Source organism: Venustampulla echinocandica, assembly GCF_003357145.1.
Source record: "Venustampulla echinocandica strain BP 5553 chromosome Unknown scaffold_6, whole genome shotgun sequence".
Lineage (NCBI taxonomy): Eukaryota > Fungi > Ascomycota > Leotiomycetes > Helotiales > Pleuroascaceae > Venustampulla > Venustampulla echinocandica.
In genome coordinates this window covers 1,248,630-1,262,153 of record NW_022474211.1, presented here as the reverse complement: position 1 = coordinate 1,262,153, position 13,524 = coordinate 1,248,630, and the positions used below count along the sequence as shown (strand labels likewise).

The 13,524-nt window shown below is 47.3% G+C and overlaps 4 protein-coding genes across 4 annotated transcripts; 2 read left to right on the top strand and 2 right to left on the bottom strand.

Moving 5' to 3' along the window:
* Nucleotides 1–73: 73 nt before the first annotated feature.
* Nucleotides 74–1,748, top strand: BP5553_07828 (uncharacterized protein; the record flags this gene model as incomplete). The annotated part of the gene is made up of 2 exons (XM_032016451.1): nucleotides 74–611; nucleotides 664–1,748. The coding sequence occupies 2 exons, from the start codon at nucleotides 74–76 to the stop codon at nucleotides 1,746–1,748; spliced, it is 1,623 nt and encodes a 540-aa protein (XP_031867682.1).
* A 3,303-nt stretch (nucleotides 1,749–5,051) lies between these two features.
* On the bottom strand, nucleotides 5,052–6,759 carry BP5553_07827 (Uncharacterized protein; the record flags this gene model as incomplete). Its single annotated transcript, XM_032016450.1, has 6 exons — nucleotides 5,052–5,663; nucleotides 5,733–5,956; nucleotides 6,064–6,304; nucleotides 6,358–6,487; nucleotides 6,542–6,595; nucleotides 6,644–6,759. The coding sequence occupies 6 exons, from the start codon at nucleotides 6,757–6,759 to the stop codon at nucleotides 5,052–5,054; spliced, it is 1,377 nt and encodes a 458-aa protein (XP_031867681.1).
* An 872-nt stretch (nucleotides 6,760–7,631) lies between these two features.
* Nucleotides 7,632–11,100, top strand: BP5553_07826 (Uncharacterized protein; the record flags this gene model as incomplete). The annotated part of the gene is made up of 4 exons (XM_032016449.1): nucleotides 7,632–7,753; nucleotides 7,813–8,178; nucleotides 8,230–9,191; nucleotides 9,242–11,100. The coding sequence occupies 4 exons, from the start codon at nucleotides 7,632–7,634 to the stop codon at nucleotides 11,098–11,100; spliced, it is 3,309 nt and encodes a 1,102-aa protein (XP_031867680.1).
* A 660-nt stretch (nucleotides 11,101–11,760) lies between these two features.
* Nucleotides 11,761–13,069, bottom strand: BP5553_07825 (Uncharacterized protein; the record flags this gene model as incomplete). Its single annotated transcript, XM_032016448.1, has 2 exons — nucleotides 11,761–12,717; nucleotides 12,779–13,069. 2 exons carry the CDS (start codon nucleotides 13,067–13,069, stop codon nucleotides 11,761–11,763), a joined length of 1,248 nt encoding a protein of 415 aa, XP_031867679.1.
* Between the last annotated feature and the right edge of the window lie 455 nt (nucleotides 13,070–13,524).

Below are 13,524 nucleotides of genomic sequence, written 5' to 3'. Positions count from 1 at the left end.
GAACCAGAAAGGCAGGCGCATTGGGCTATGTAGAGGGCGAAAATCTACTACAATCACTTCCAACACTCTCAATATGTCTCCTGTGCCAGGCAGCGCAGGCAACAAGGGGCCGAAAATTGTTAGCAGTACATCAAGCTCGGTGCCAACCAAGCTCGCTGCAACTGACAAAGATATCTATGGACCACCCCAGAGCCCGGGAACCTCGTCAGACGAAGATGACCTAGCACGAACAGCGAATATTATGCCCACGAATTTCAGAAAAAGAGCATCAGAGCAACCGGACAGAGCATCCTCGAAGAACAAAAGCGCTCGCGGTAGCAAGCTTGGACAGGTAACTGTTAACGGAGCTCGCGCAGAGAAAAACACCCGAAGCAGTCCAAGAAGAAAAGAGATAGCTTCATCACAGAGTAGTGATTTGAGTAGTCCGAAGAGAAAATGCCAGGAGCTTGGGACGGGAATGGTGGATTCTTTTGGACGTGTGCAGTTCAAGAAACCAAGGACAAAGCCAACATTTCGCTCAAGCCAGTCTAGCCAGAGTGGGACTCCAACATATGGGGGAAAGGCGAAAGATGTATTATCTGCGGCATTTAAGTCTTCAAGCATGCCCGAAGGTCTGTTGGTTCCGACGGAATTTCTATGAGGAATTTAACTAATGTTAGATAGAAAGCTCCGACGACTCTCCAAAGAAGAGTTTCCGAGCAATATCTACTCTTACGGATTTTGAAAGCCCCGAGAAATCTGGAGCAGAAGATAGGAAGCTATTTAAATATTCGGATGTGCCAGGGACCCCTTCAACTCCAGGATCCAGTAAAAGATTTATCGCCAGCACCCTCACACCCAGTCCCTTGAAAAGGAGCGAAACACCCGGGGCTCTATTCAAAGTACCTTCCTTAGATGATTTGTTTACGGACGAGCTATTAGGCCCAGCTCCTGGCCAACCCTCACCTACGAGAACCAAAAGATCGCGACGGAAACCCAAAGTGGAGGAGATGCCCCTCACGCAATTGCCCTCTTTCAAGATTCACAGCGAGATAGATGAGCTCGTAGGGCCCATTCGGACGGAAGATAACGCTGACCGACCTCCTGTTCTTACAAGCCTACTGGAGAGTGATGATTTTGCAAATCAGACCCAAAAACCCCGTTGTCCCATGTGCAATGAGCTTGTTGACCCTACCGATCTGGAGGAGTTGAGCCATATGAATACCCGCAAGCAAGAGCAATTCTGCCTATCTCACCAAAGAAAGACTGCCCGAGCTACCTGCAAAGCTCAAGGCTATCCTGAAATCGACTGGAAAAGCCTCGACTCTCGAATAGCCAAACATCGCTCGTTTATTAAAGACCTGATAAATGGTGGTGAATCGCATTACCGTACTATGCTAGATGAGAAGGTTCAGACAGGAAAAGACCGAAATTTGCTACAGATGACCTCAAATCTTACACCAGGATATTATGGGACCCGTGGTCTACGTGTTATGTCAGAGAATATTATGCATGATTTTACCCCTTTGCTTAAGAAGAGGGTTGTAAAGGATAGACTCATGGCTGCTCGAGGTGTGGCTGGGTTTGTCGAGTCCGTTGTCGTTCCTGAAGTCGCGGTGCTATTGATTAAGGAAGACATGAGTGTCGGGTCCGGAGAAGCACGGGATATCCTAGCGGATAGTGCCAGTCTTGGTGAGCTTATCCACGAGGAAGTCCGAGATATCGTTAAGCGGCGAATTGAGGATAGTGAGGAGGATGATGATTTTTGATGACTGAGCATTGCATGGCATGGAGCATTTTTCTGGAGTCATTGGTTGGGCACGATATATGTTCCTCATAGCATGGAGGTCTTACACATACCGCTACTTCGCTACGTATGGTGTTTCTTCAAACGTAGCAAAAAAAAACCTATATTGCCGCAAATGTTGCATTATTACAGCTGTGGAGCGCTCCCATTGGGATTTTGCCTTGGGGTCATTTTGTTCAATGTCTTTGAAGTGGTTTTTAACGGTTTCCGCTAATTAGGTTGGTAGGGCGTTCATATTTCCATCTCTACTGATATAATCAAGGCTCCAGACATGAGAGATGGCACTGCGTGGTCCTAGATCGATTAAGGCTTAAATGAGTACATATAGTCTAACATTTATTAGCCGTTACAGTCATGTCTCTTTCATGTAATGCCGAGAGAGTGTAGACTACTCGGTCTCAAGTTGCCTTATCCCCTTTCTGAACGCGCATCACTTGACCCCAAGCCACAAATGGTTCGTACCCTTTAATCCTGCAATCCTATTTACTTGATTCGCAAATCATCTTCTGTGCTGACCATGGACGAAACGCAAGGCAGGGGATCTGCAATCCACAACTTCGTTCCCTCTCATGATATCCATCTGCCCTCTATCCATCGCAAGTAATATGGGGCCCAGCAAAATCTAAGATCAACTTCTCTGGCATAAAAAAAAGCTAGCATCTAGCACACCTAGCCTACAATATGTCCATCCCATTCGACATGGAGTGGAAGAAAGCTCAGCTAACCTCGGAAGGTTGGAAAGCGTTGATGTTACTGGTGAGCGAAAAGGAAAATATTGAGATAAAAGTAAGTCGAAGAAACAAGGCTACAAGACTTATATGCCTTGTCTCGGATATAGGTCAATTCACCGCCTAGAAGTACATGGTATAGTTTTGTTGCATGTCGCATATTTCGTCCTTCCTAGCGATGGCTCAATTTCTCGAGGTTCCCCGCTATTTCTCATTGTGGCTTATAATTTTACATTCACTAATTGCTAAGGTTTTGTTGTACATCGCATCTGGCTACCTGCTCATCCTACCTGCTCATCCTTCTCTACTAACTAGGGTTTTGTTGCACATCGCATCCTGATCACCCTGATCATTAATCGACCTGACTGAGGGTTTTGTTGCACATCGCATCTTGATCGTTGACCGTTCCTGATCGTTGATCGTTCCTGATCGTTGATGGTCGACCTGATCGTTGATCGCCCATGCGGCTTTCAGCTCATCCATCTCTACCTGCTCATCTATCTAGCTTCCAGCTCATCCCTCTCTACCACCTGAGGTGTTGTTGCATATCGCATCTAGCTTCCAGCTCACCCTTCTCTACCAGCTTGTTCTTCTCTACTTGCGAAAGGTTTGTTGCACGTCGCACCTGGAACCTACCTAGATGGGACCTAGATGGAACTCTAATGGAACCCAAATGGAACCCATTCCCAGCTCCCAGCTCCCACTTCTCTACGAGTCTGTAAATCCACCCCCTTTCCTCAATGCAGACTTATAGTTCACTACCTATTTAAAGTTTTGTTGTACATCGTATCGAGCTCCCTGCTCATCGATCATCCATCCAGCTGCTCATCCTTCTGGCTACCGGCTCATACATTTCTGCGACTCTACTAGGCTGATTCACTACCTGCTAAAATTTTGTTGATATGTCACCTGAGACCCAGTGTCGAGGAACAGGAAGGACCCTCTGAAAGGCAAGGAGTAAAGAGGGTATAAAACAACTAACAAAGTACGTAGCCAAGGGAGAAAGGGAATAGCGTTAAATGGTGCGAGTAGAACTCCCCTCGTAGAGTCGCTATATCGTCGGATCGTCAGATCGTCATGGAGAGCACCACACCATGGTATGGTGAAGTCTCTATATAGGTCAATAATCAGGGCTCACCCAGGGTGGTGGCATTTGGGGGGGACTCGATGGTCGTAAAAGCAGTGACTAAGACAAGCCAGAAGTATTCGTAATTCCGAGGCTTAGCCTATTCCCTAATGCGTATGTGAGTCGCTTTGTGTCGTGAAAATCCTAGATGGTTCTCTTGCTCCCAGCTCCTAGTTCTCTATGAGTCTATAAATCCACGCCTTTTCTCGAGGTAGACGGCGTAATTCACTGCCCGCCAGAGTTTTGTTGTCTCTTACCCATCTCCTGGAGTCATGTCAAATTGCCGAGGATCCTCTGACGTTCCTCGGTTTAGAGTTTTGTTGCATATCACATTTTCAACCCCGGTGTTCCCGATCCAAAATCCGCCGCCCGCCGATTGCGATGTGCAACAAAACTCTAGAGCAGGTAGTGAATTACCCCGTCTACCTCGAGAAAAGGTGCGGATTTAGGGGGAACGAGGACGGAGGACGGAGGATAGGAAGTGCGATGTGCGATGTGCAACAAACTCTAGAGCTGGTAGTGAATCGATTGATATTGAAAAAGATATACATGGGAGGCACTTGCAAAATCTACGGGGAACGCGAGAGTGATGGCGGGGAGGATTGGGGATCGGGAACTACCCGGTTGAAAAAAGTGCGATATGCAACAAAACTGTAGAAGGTAGCGGATTAACTGATATTGAGAAAGACATATATACCAGCGTCCCACCTCGCAAAGGCTCTTAGGTTATTACAAGCTGCCTGTTGAAAGCTTTGTTTCAATACCGAAATCTTGACACTTCCCAACTCTCTATTTAACGTGACGCGCGCCGCCGTTGCTCAGGCTGGCTCAGGCATGGTTTAGCTTCGGCTCAAGTCTGCTCAGGTCTGCTCACCCATCTCACCAGAAATCGTCAACTTTTAATGGGGAGCCCAAAAAGGCCCCCTTTCTTAGCCACTGCCAGGGGTCCCAAACCTGCTCCCTTCCCCATCCTCTTAGGTGACTGGTACGGATTCACCTGCTCCATTGCCCGCTGACAAATTTGCAAGCTCTCGGGAAAATATTCATTTCTTAGAACTTCAGCGTTTAGTTTTATTAATATAGTCTATATATACTTGGTCTATCTGAACTCTCATCTTAATACTGCAATATAATTACCTTGTAACATCTACCTTTTGTATTTAATAGTATTAATTACTAATAGGGGTTAATCGTTAGAAAAGAAAGTATTAAAATCTCCTTTCTTATCTAGGTAATTGAAATCTCTATAGTTAATTAGAAGTTAAACTTCTTGTAATAAGAGTTTGTAATGTAATAGGTAAGGAATAAATGAAATTAAACAGTTATTTAATCTTGAGTTTTACGACAGACTTTATTCCTAGAATGCACGTAATATAACCATACAAGAACCTTGTGCCAATCTTTAAAACGCCTACAAGATGAATCTGTACGATGGGTGAGCATCACCGAGATCGGTAATATCATCCGGGACAGAATCAACGTCGACCTTTCCATGGTCTTTATCTCTCTTTCTGTTCTGCAAACGCATAGACAAGCTCAGAATCTGCGCAAGCGCAGCAGCGCCTAGTAACAACCCGGCACAAATAGCCATACCTTTGGAATAATACGGACCGTCAGACTTAGGGAACAGCTTGGCACCTAAAATAGGGCCACACTGACCGATCATGCCAAAGATGGCCAGGCCGGCACCACGCTTCGAGGCAGAACCCTGATTGTCGGTTACCCAGGTGAAGGTGAGTGCGACTGCGGGGAAGACACCGGCGCACACGAGGTAGCAGGCAAAGTAACGGATAGCAGTAGTATGAACAGCGTTTAGCAAGAGATATCCGACAGCACCTACGCAGCAAAAGCCGGTGATGAAGAAGCCGCGGTTACCAACACGGTCAGAGAGGAATGAACTACCTAGACACGTAATGTATGCAAGTAGATAGGGAGGGGCAGAGAGACCCTGTGCTTTAATGGATGTAAAGCCGATGGCCTGAATGATTGTTGGAAGGAAAGCAGGAAGGGAGCCAAACGCGGTCTAAACAGGATGTAAGTATGATGGATAGTGACCGCCGCTAAAGTGTTTTGGCAAGATAAATTTACTTACGTTGAGGCTGAAGATAATGGCAGCCTGGATGTAGTTCTTGTAGTCGAAGAACGCAGAGAAGACTTGTTTAAAGTTGAGCTTGCCTTCCTCTTCGTGTCCACGGCCTACGCGGGCACGAGCTCCGACAATCTCATTTTGTCGTGCATCCAGTGTTGGGCAGTGACCCGGTCCGTCAGGCAAATAGAAGTATGCAAGAAATGCGATGAGAATGGTAGGCGCCCCTTCTGTAAAATAGTCAGCAGATGGATTGTTTTCTATACTCTTGGGAAAGACTTGCCAACAAGTAAAAGGAGCTGCCAATTCTCAATTGATGTCTTGGCCTGCACAATACCAAATGCCATTGCAGAGGCAAAACAACTGGCAAGCGGTGAGAAAGATATGAAGAGCCCGTAGCGAAGGCCCATCTCTCGGCGATGATAGAAGAAAGACAAGTACAGCGCGACACCTGGCGCGAAACCAGCCTCAAAGACACCGATCAGGAATCTGGTCACCATGATACCTGCAAAGTTGGTCGTGGCGGCTTGAACCATACTCATTGCTCCCCATCCAATAGCCATGATCATAACCCAGAGCTAGATCGAAAATCAGGAAAATCGTCTATTGATGGTGTGAATACGAGACTTACAGGAAGAGGAACGACCTTCCACAACAAAATTGTCCAGTGGAAGCAAATATATGCAATATAGTATATTTGCACAATCCAAGCATATTGATCAGAAGTAATCTTCCAGGCAGAGCCTAGGCCGGCGGTATATCTGTGACGGTAATATCAGTCAAGAAATTCGACGATCAGGAAGTGGGTGTCTCACGCATTTCCAATATTTCCTCTGTCGATGAAGGAAACGAGGTATAGAATTCCTAGACTAATTTGGTAAGAATTGAGTTAAGCCACAGGGAGGTTATATATTTACAGGGGAATGAGAGTCCAGTCAAGTTTGCGTACGGCCAACTTCTCCTGCTCTGGCGAGTAGGAAATAGGTCCATCTTCCTCTTTTTTGACAACGGACTCACTGTGCAAGGTAGACATGTTTTGCTTCTCAGTGTCCATGGTAGCAAGGGTAAAAGTTGAGACTAGGCTGCACTTGCTCTTTGAAATGGAGAAAGAAGAAGCAGGTATGAAAGATACCTAGGTAGTGATGCTTCGAATTTGGTGAATGGCGGGCTGACTCTTTTTGTATTCCGAGTCGACCTTATAATTGATAGCATGTCTTGGTAGAGAGAGAACCGCCAAGTCCAAGCTCAAGCCCAAGTCCAAGTCCAAAGTCAAATCTACGGCACACAAGGCATGGGGCGCAGGAGAAAAATGGGGTATGGGGAAACGCAAACTCTCGCTAGAGCAGTGGTGGTGATGTGCCCTGAGCACGAGACATCTCATTAGCGGTTGGGTAAACCCCGTTTGCCACCACAATTCAGGAAGCAATGAAATCTAGCTAGGGCCGGAAAGATGCCGTAACGGCATGCCTGAGGTACAATAACGATTCGTTTTCGGTATCATGCCGAAATGAGCTGAGGAACCTTACGGAGTATATTGAAAGGGGGCGGTAAGGAATGTGAGACGCGGGCTGATAAGGATTTCGGGCTAAGGCTGTGCGGGGAAGGACAGCCCTCGTCAACCATAGATGTAGAGAACAGAGTGCGAAGCCAATGAGGAGAGAGTACTCGTTGAAATTAAACCTTAAGCCCTCCCTCCCTACCACCCATATGTGGTGTGGTGTTTTCATTACTTGGTATATTTATCAATAGATGCCAACTTTGCTTAGCTCATCAACTCTTCTTTCCCCCCTTTTCTCCTATTGGAGTTCTAGACGCTCCTCCCCCAAAATAAGAACAATATCCGGGGTCTACACACTCGCCAAATAATATTTCTATATCGTTTCCTAGTATTTGCAATTTTGCAATATGGCTGTCCCAGACTTCAACATCCTTACCCCCAATGCCATGCTTGGCTATGGCTATCGTCTGGAGCACTTCTGGTATGGCATGAACAAATACAAGCCAGCTGCAATAATTGTAGATAGTGGGTGAGTATTAAACAGCTCCGTCTACGTTGAAGAGCAAGTATATTTCTGACAAACCAAAGCTCGACAGATGGCGGACCGTACAAACTGGGCCTGAATAAGATGACTTGTGGCCGAGAATCTTACATCCGAGATCTCACCCCCATGTTGCAAGCGGTATACTTTCGCAAAGTGAAACTTTTAATTGGCTCTGTTGGCGGTGATGGGAGCACGAAGCATGTGAAGGAAATGCTAGATATTGTGTTGGAAATTGCACTCGAGCATGGCTTCGACTTCAAAATAGCAACCATTGACGCTGGAATAAGTCGCAACTTGATCAAGTCGCGCATTAAAGAATCACAGGTTAGCCCCTGCGGACCGGTTGAGCCTTTGACTATAGAGGCGGTTGATTTGGCGGTGGATGTTGTTGCACAGATGGGAGCGGAACCGTAAGTTCCTATGAGGTCGTCAGACAATATATTTAGGACTAATCTTTCTAGCTATCTTGAAGCCTTGAAAAGTGATCCAGATATAGTTCTTGGTGGCCGATCCTACGATCCTGCCCCTTATGCTGCATTTTGCCTTTCCAAAGGGGTTTCTACGGGCGTGGCGTGGCACATGGGGAAAATTATGGAATGCGGTGGTATTTGCGCTATTCCTAAAGGTCGATCCATGATTGCCACCATGCGTGAGGACTCTTTTGATTTGACTCCACTATCGCCATTAGAGCGTTGCACGCCGTTATCCGTTGCCTCACATACACTTTACGAGAAAACAAGACCGGATAGATTGCCCGGACCAGGAGGCATTCTCACCCTTGATGACGCTCAATATGTACAGCTCACAGAAAAGACGGTCAGGGTTAGTGGAGCGGTCTTTGAAGAATCTAGCACATATCAAATTAAGCTTGAGGGAGTTCAGCACCTTGGATACCGTACAATCTTCATCGGAGGCATTCGGGATCCCATTCTTATCAACCAAATCGACAACTTTCTTGCCGAGATTCGCGAGTACACCCAAGGTCTCTTTCCCTCCCTTGATAAATCAGAGGATTGCCGCCTAATCTACCACATTTATGGGAAAGATGGTGTTATGGGACCTCTTGAGCCTACCCCTACGCCCGGACACGAAATTGGCATCCTGGGTGAAGTTGTCGCTCCTACGCAAGATCTCTCCTACACGATTGCAAATAATGCGAGAGCCTCAATTTTACACTGGCCCTACAAAGGACAACTTGCAACTACCGGCAATTTTGCTTCTCCTCTGTCTCCCCATGAGCAAGCAGCTGGGCCAGTTTTCAAGTTTAGTCTTTACCACTTGGTGAATTTGGTGCCGGGAGAGCAAGTATCGCTATTCCCAGTGTCTTTCCATAATATTGGCACAAAGACTCCTCTGAGTGAGCCGATATTTCTCTCCAACGAAGTCTTCAGCACGATAGAGAAAACTACGTTGACAGCATTAGGTACGTCTACATCCTCTCTAATCACTGCGAGACTATTAACATAAATGAAGTTCATAAAGTTGTCCCGCAACAATGTGCACGAATGCAGGACATCTCTAAGATCGTGAGATCGAAAAATTCGGGACCATTCGAAATGACTTTCGATATTATGTTTGACGATACGGAAACGTATGAGAGAGTCAAAAGCGCCGAGCTTTTGACCAACGCCACGATCAAGAAACTCTATCGCGTTAAAGATTCCGACATCATTGCAAATATGTACTTTAAACCAGCCCTCGCATGGAAATGTACCATCAAAAGACCTTATGCCCAGGGCTCTGTCGGCGAACTTGATACCCTTGGAACCCAGCAACACGCACCTCTTCTGAATATTGTGGTTCCAGCAGCAAAAAGTCATTCGGCCAGTGGCATAGCAGGTCAAGCAGTACCTAATGAGACTAACTCAAATCATGCGGCACAAGCCAAGTCTCTGTCTGCCATACCGGACCGATCTCAATTCCGCCCTTTCGATAGTGTTTCGCACATTTGGTCTGGCCTTGATCTTCCCAAGTCGGCTCTAGAATCTTTGAACCTTACAGGAAGTGGCCTTGGCTTGCCATCCTCTTTCAAGATTGCCCATATTGCTCAATCCTCTATCGCTCTCTCAGCACTGACAGCGGCACTAGTGCACTCCGTACGCAACTCCTTCGAAGTGCCTCGTGTCACCGTTCCTCTTCAACACGCAGTCACAGAATTCAAATCTGAGAGACTCTATGTTCTAGATGGGAAGCCTGCGCCATCGCCGTGGGGTCCCATTGGTGGCCTGCACAAAACATCGGACGGGTACGTGCGCGTCCACGATTCGTTCCCCAACCATCAGCAAGGCGCCTTGGCCCTACTGGGTTGCGAGCAAAATGCGACGCGTGAAGATTTAGCCGTTGCAGCGACGAAATGGGCATCAATCGATCTCGAGCGGGAAGCATTTTCTAGTAAGCTTGTCATCTCTGCGCTCCGAAGTTATGCTCAGTGGGACGTTCTGCCTGCCGCCCGCGCAATTCCAAATTTCCCGATAAGCGTCCGCCAGATTCATCCAGGGCCTCCAGGTCTTCCTAAACGCCTTCGTTCCGGCAACGATCGTGCTCTCCGTGGCCTACGTGTATTGGAATTGTCGAGGGTTATTGCGGCGCCACTTGCAGGCAAAACACTTGCAGCACACGGCGCCGATGTCTTGTGGGTTACCGCGCCTCATCTGCCTGATCTTCCAACAATGGATCGAGACTTTGCGCGAGGTAAGCGAACAACGCAGCTTGATCTGAGGTCCGAATCTGATCGGTCAACCCTTCGTGAGTTGGCGAAAGAGACGGATGTTTTCATCCAAGGCTATAGGCCTGGCAGTGTCGCCGCCCGAGGCTTTGGTCCTTCAGAAGTCGCTGCTTTGGGTCAGGGGGTCGTATATGCGAATATGTCCGCATACGGGACCGAAGGCCCGTGGTCTGGGAACCGTGGATTTGATAGCCTTGTCCAAACTTGCTCTGGAATGAACGTCTCTGAAGCTGAGCATTACGGAGAAGGTGAGCCAGCGCGACCAACACCTTGCCAGGCTCTTGATCACGCTGCAGGTTATTTCCTGGCAGCAGGCATCAATGCGGCCCTCTATAAGAAGGCGGCAATCGGAGGAAGCTGGGAGGTCAATGTGAGTTTAGCTGGGACCATGAAGTACTTGCGATCATTGGGACAATTCCCTGGGAAGGAAGGCTTTGCGGTTAAGGACATCACCGTGTCGGAGCAGATCCCAGAGTATCTCGAAACGCAGATGTCAGGGTTCGGTGAGCTGAAAGCTGTACGTCACTCCGCTCAAGTTGAAAGGGCGATGCCTGGTTGGGACATCATGCCCAAGCCGCTGGGGAGCGATAAGGCCGAATGGATTTGATTATGTTTATGTTTTGGATGCCAGCAACTAAGGCACTTGGGTATCTCATGTCACAACGTTCTTTGTTTTTGAGTCATTCAACTTTATCATTTGCTGCTGCGCTGACGATGCGCCATACATATCTGCTCATCTGCGCATAGCGAAATATCCAGCTGCTCTTCATTCGCACCAGTAATTTCTGAAGCATGTGCACTAGGATATTTTGGAACAAGCTCAACTCCGTGATGCGGTGTGCATGTGTTGATGAACTGGTATAGATGCATATCCTCACACCATGTCTGTTGAAATAGCAATATATCACGGCATGAAGTTGCCCATTACACATTGTTCGGTTCATCCCGCATCCGCCAGTTCTGCTTATCAAAAATGGCCGACTAGTGTTGGTACATTCGAATGTCTATGTTCAATTAATCAACAAGGACTTCTTACATATTTAAAGTTTGAGAATAGGTTAAGGCTGTTTCAGCCCCAATGCCTCTAATCATCCGCTTTGCCTCATAAAAACTGAATACAACACTGCTATCCTGATTATACATCACGTTAATGGTTAGCAGGTGAACTTGTAAGAAGTATTAAGGCTTGAAATGTTGAACGGCTACAACTTAATCACCGGGACTTGTCTTTCCTAATCGCTAAGTAAACTTGGCACCAAGTTCAACCCTACACGGCTGTGGTGTTAAGCTTTACTCGGTACGCATTGTCTCGTCCAACAATGTATAGCCAATTCCCAACAAACACCATGTTTACAGCAGTATCCCCATTTGCGACCTTGATCCTGCCAATCAAAATACCATCCACATTGAAGACATCGACACCGCCAGTGACTGCACCGTAGACCCGCCCATCACGGTCGGTCTTGACACCGTCTGGAAACCCCGCGTCGACGTACGCGAAAACCTCGCGATTTTTGATCCCAGCCGTCGTCACATCGTACCTATAGATAGTCCGCCCGCCAGCTGGATCATCACTGGTCTTCCCACGGTTGGTGATGTACAGCTTGTCCTCTGTGGCGCTGAGGGCGAGGCCGTTGGGGTTGAAGAACGCCTGCTCAGCGGCGCCGGCGACCTGGCGGATGTTGCCAGTTTTCTGGTCCCAGCGCCAGATACCATTGGCGAGGAGCGCGGGCAGGCTGTCATTGAAGTTGTCGGTGCCGTAGTAACCATCAGTAAAGTATGTTGCACCCGTTTTCGTAATGACAATATCGTTAGGCGAGTTGAAACGATGACCATAAAAGTTGTTTTGCACAACTTGTGTTTTTAAGGTGATCGGATCCATTCTGACCACTCCCCCCGGGTTGGTATAATTGCCCTCCTGAGCCCAAAAAACACTTCCATTGTGGTAGTACGCACCGTTAGGAATTGTGAGTTGCGGGGAAGGGTAAACTTTAGTAGTTTGTGGGTTGGACTGGTTGGACAAGTCGATACGCCAGACCCATGGCATTGCATCTGCAGAGTAACCAGGGCTTGGAACATGCAGCTCTGCGAAAAATATGGCCTTTGCCTCTGGTGCGTATACCGTTCCATCATGGACCTGGCGTGTCGCGAAGGCCGGCTTTGGGGGAAACTTGAAAATTATTTCTAGCTGTTTTGGCGATTCGTAACCAGCTACGCCAAGCAACTAGTAACAAAGATGAATATGAAAATATCTCAATAGTAGACACATATGATGGGGAACACACCTGGTAGAAAGAGTCATCATAAGCTATAAATGAGACATTAAGAATTCGGTTCAGATCGGATTGAACATTGGAATTGTTGACAAGGACAGATGTTTGCCAGAACGTAGTTGAGACGTTGCGGTTGAAATTTCCGGCAGGGAACACAGAATTGAATTCAGAGCTGATACGAGCAATGTCATGACCAAATCTAATTCCCGTGTCGGCATTGGAGACTGAAAGGAGTGTCGCTGTACTTGCAAGCAGCCCGGCCAGTTGAACGAAGGTGAGACTGGATCTAGCCTGGGCGATCATAGTGCCGAATTCTAAGCAGTAAGAATACGAGTATAGTTTATTAAGAAATGCTTCAGTTAATCCACTGCCCTCTTATATAGCATGGTGATAGCCATTGTACTAAGGTACGTTACGAAGATCAAAGAGTTGATGGCTTGCGTCGTCCCCGCATAGCTACTCACTCCAAATTTTATTCCTCTCCGTGCCAGTCCATTACAGGATTGTGGGGTAACGGAAGGTTCCCTAGTGTACCTGCTCTAGGGAATTGTCCGTTACCCCACAGACTTGGCAAACTGGAAAGATGCCGACGCGCTGGAATGGCGGGAAATTCCCACGCCACAGGGGGTGGCCATGCAGAGTGTGATTTGTAAGCCTAGCTTACTGTGGCGTTCCGGCGTTTTCTTCAGAGATGGAGAATTCCGTCGTCAATTAGCAATGAATTACGGAAATTCGCCAATTGGCAGGTCTAAAAATGA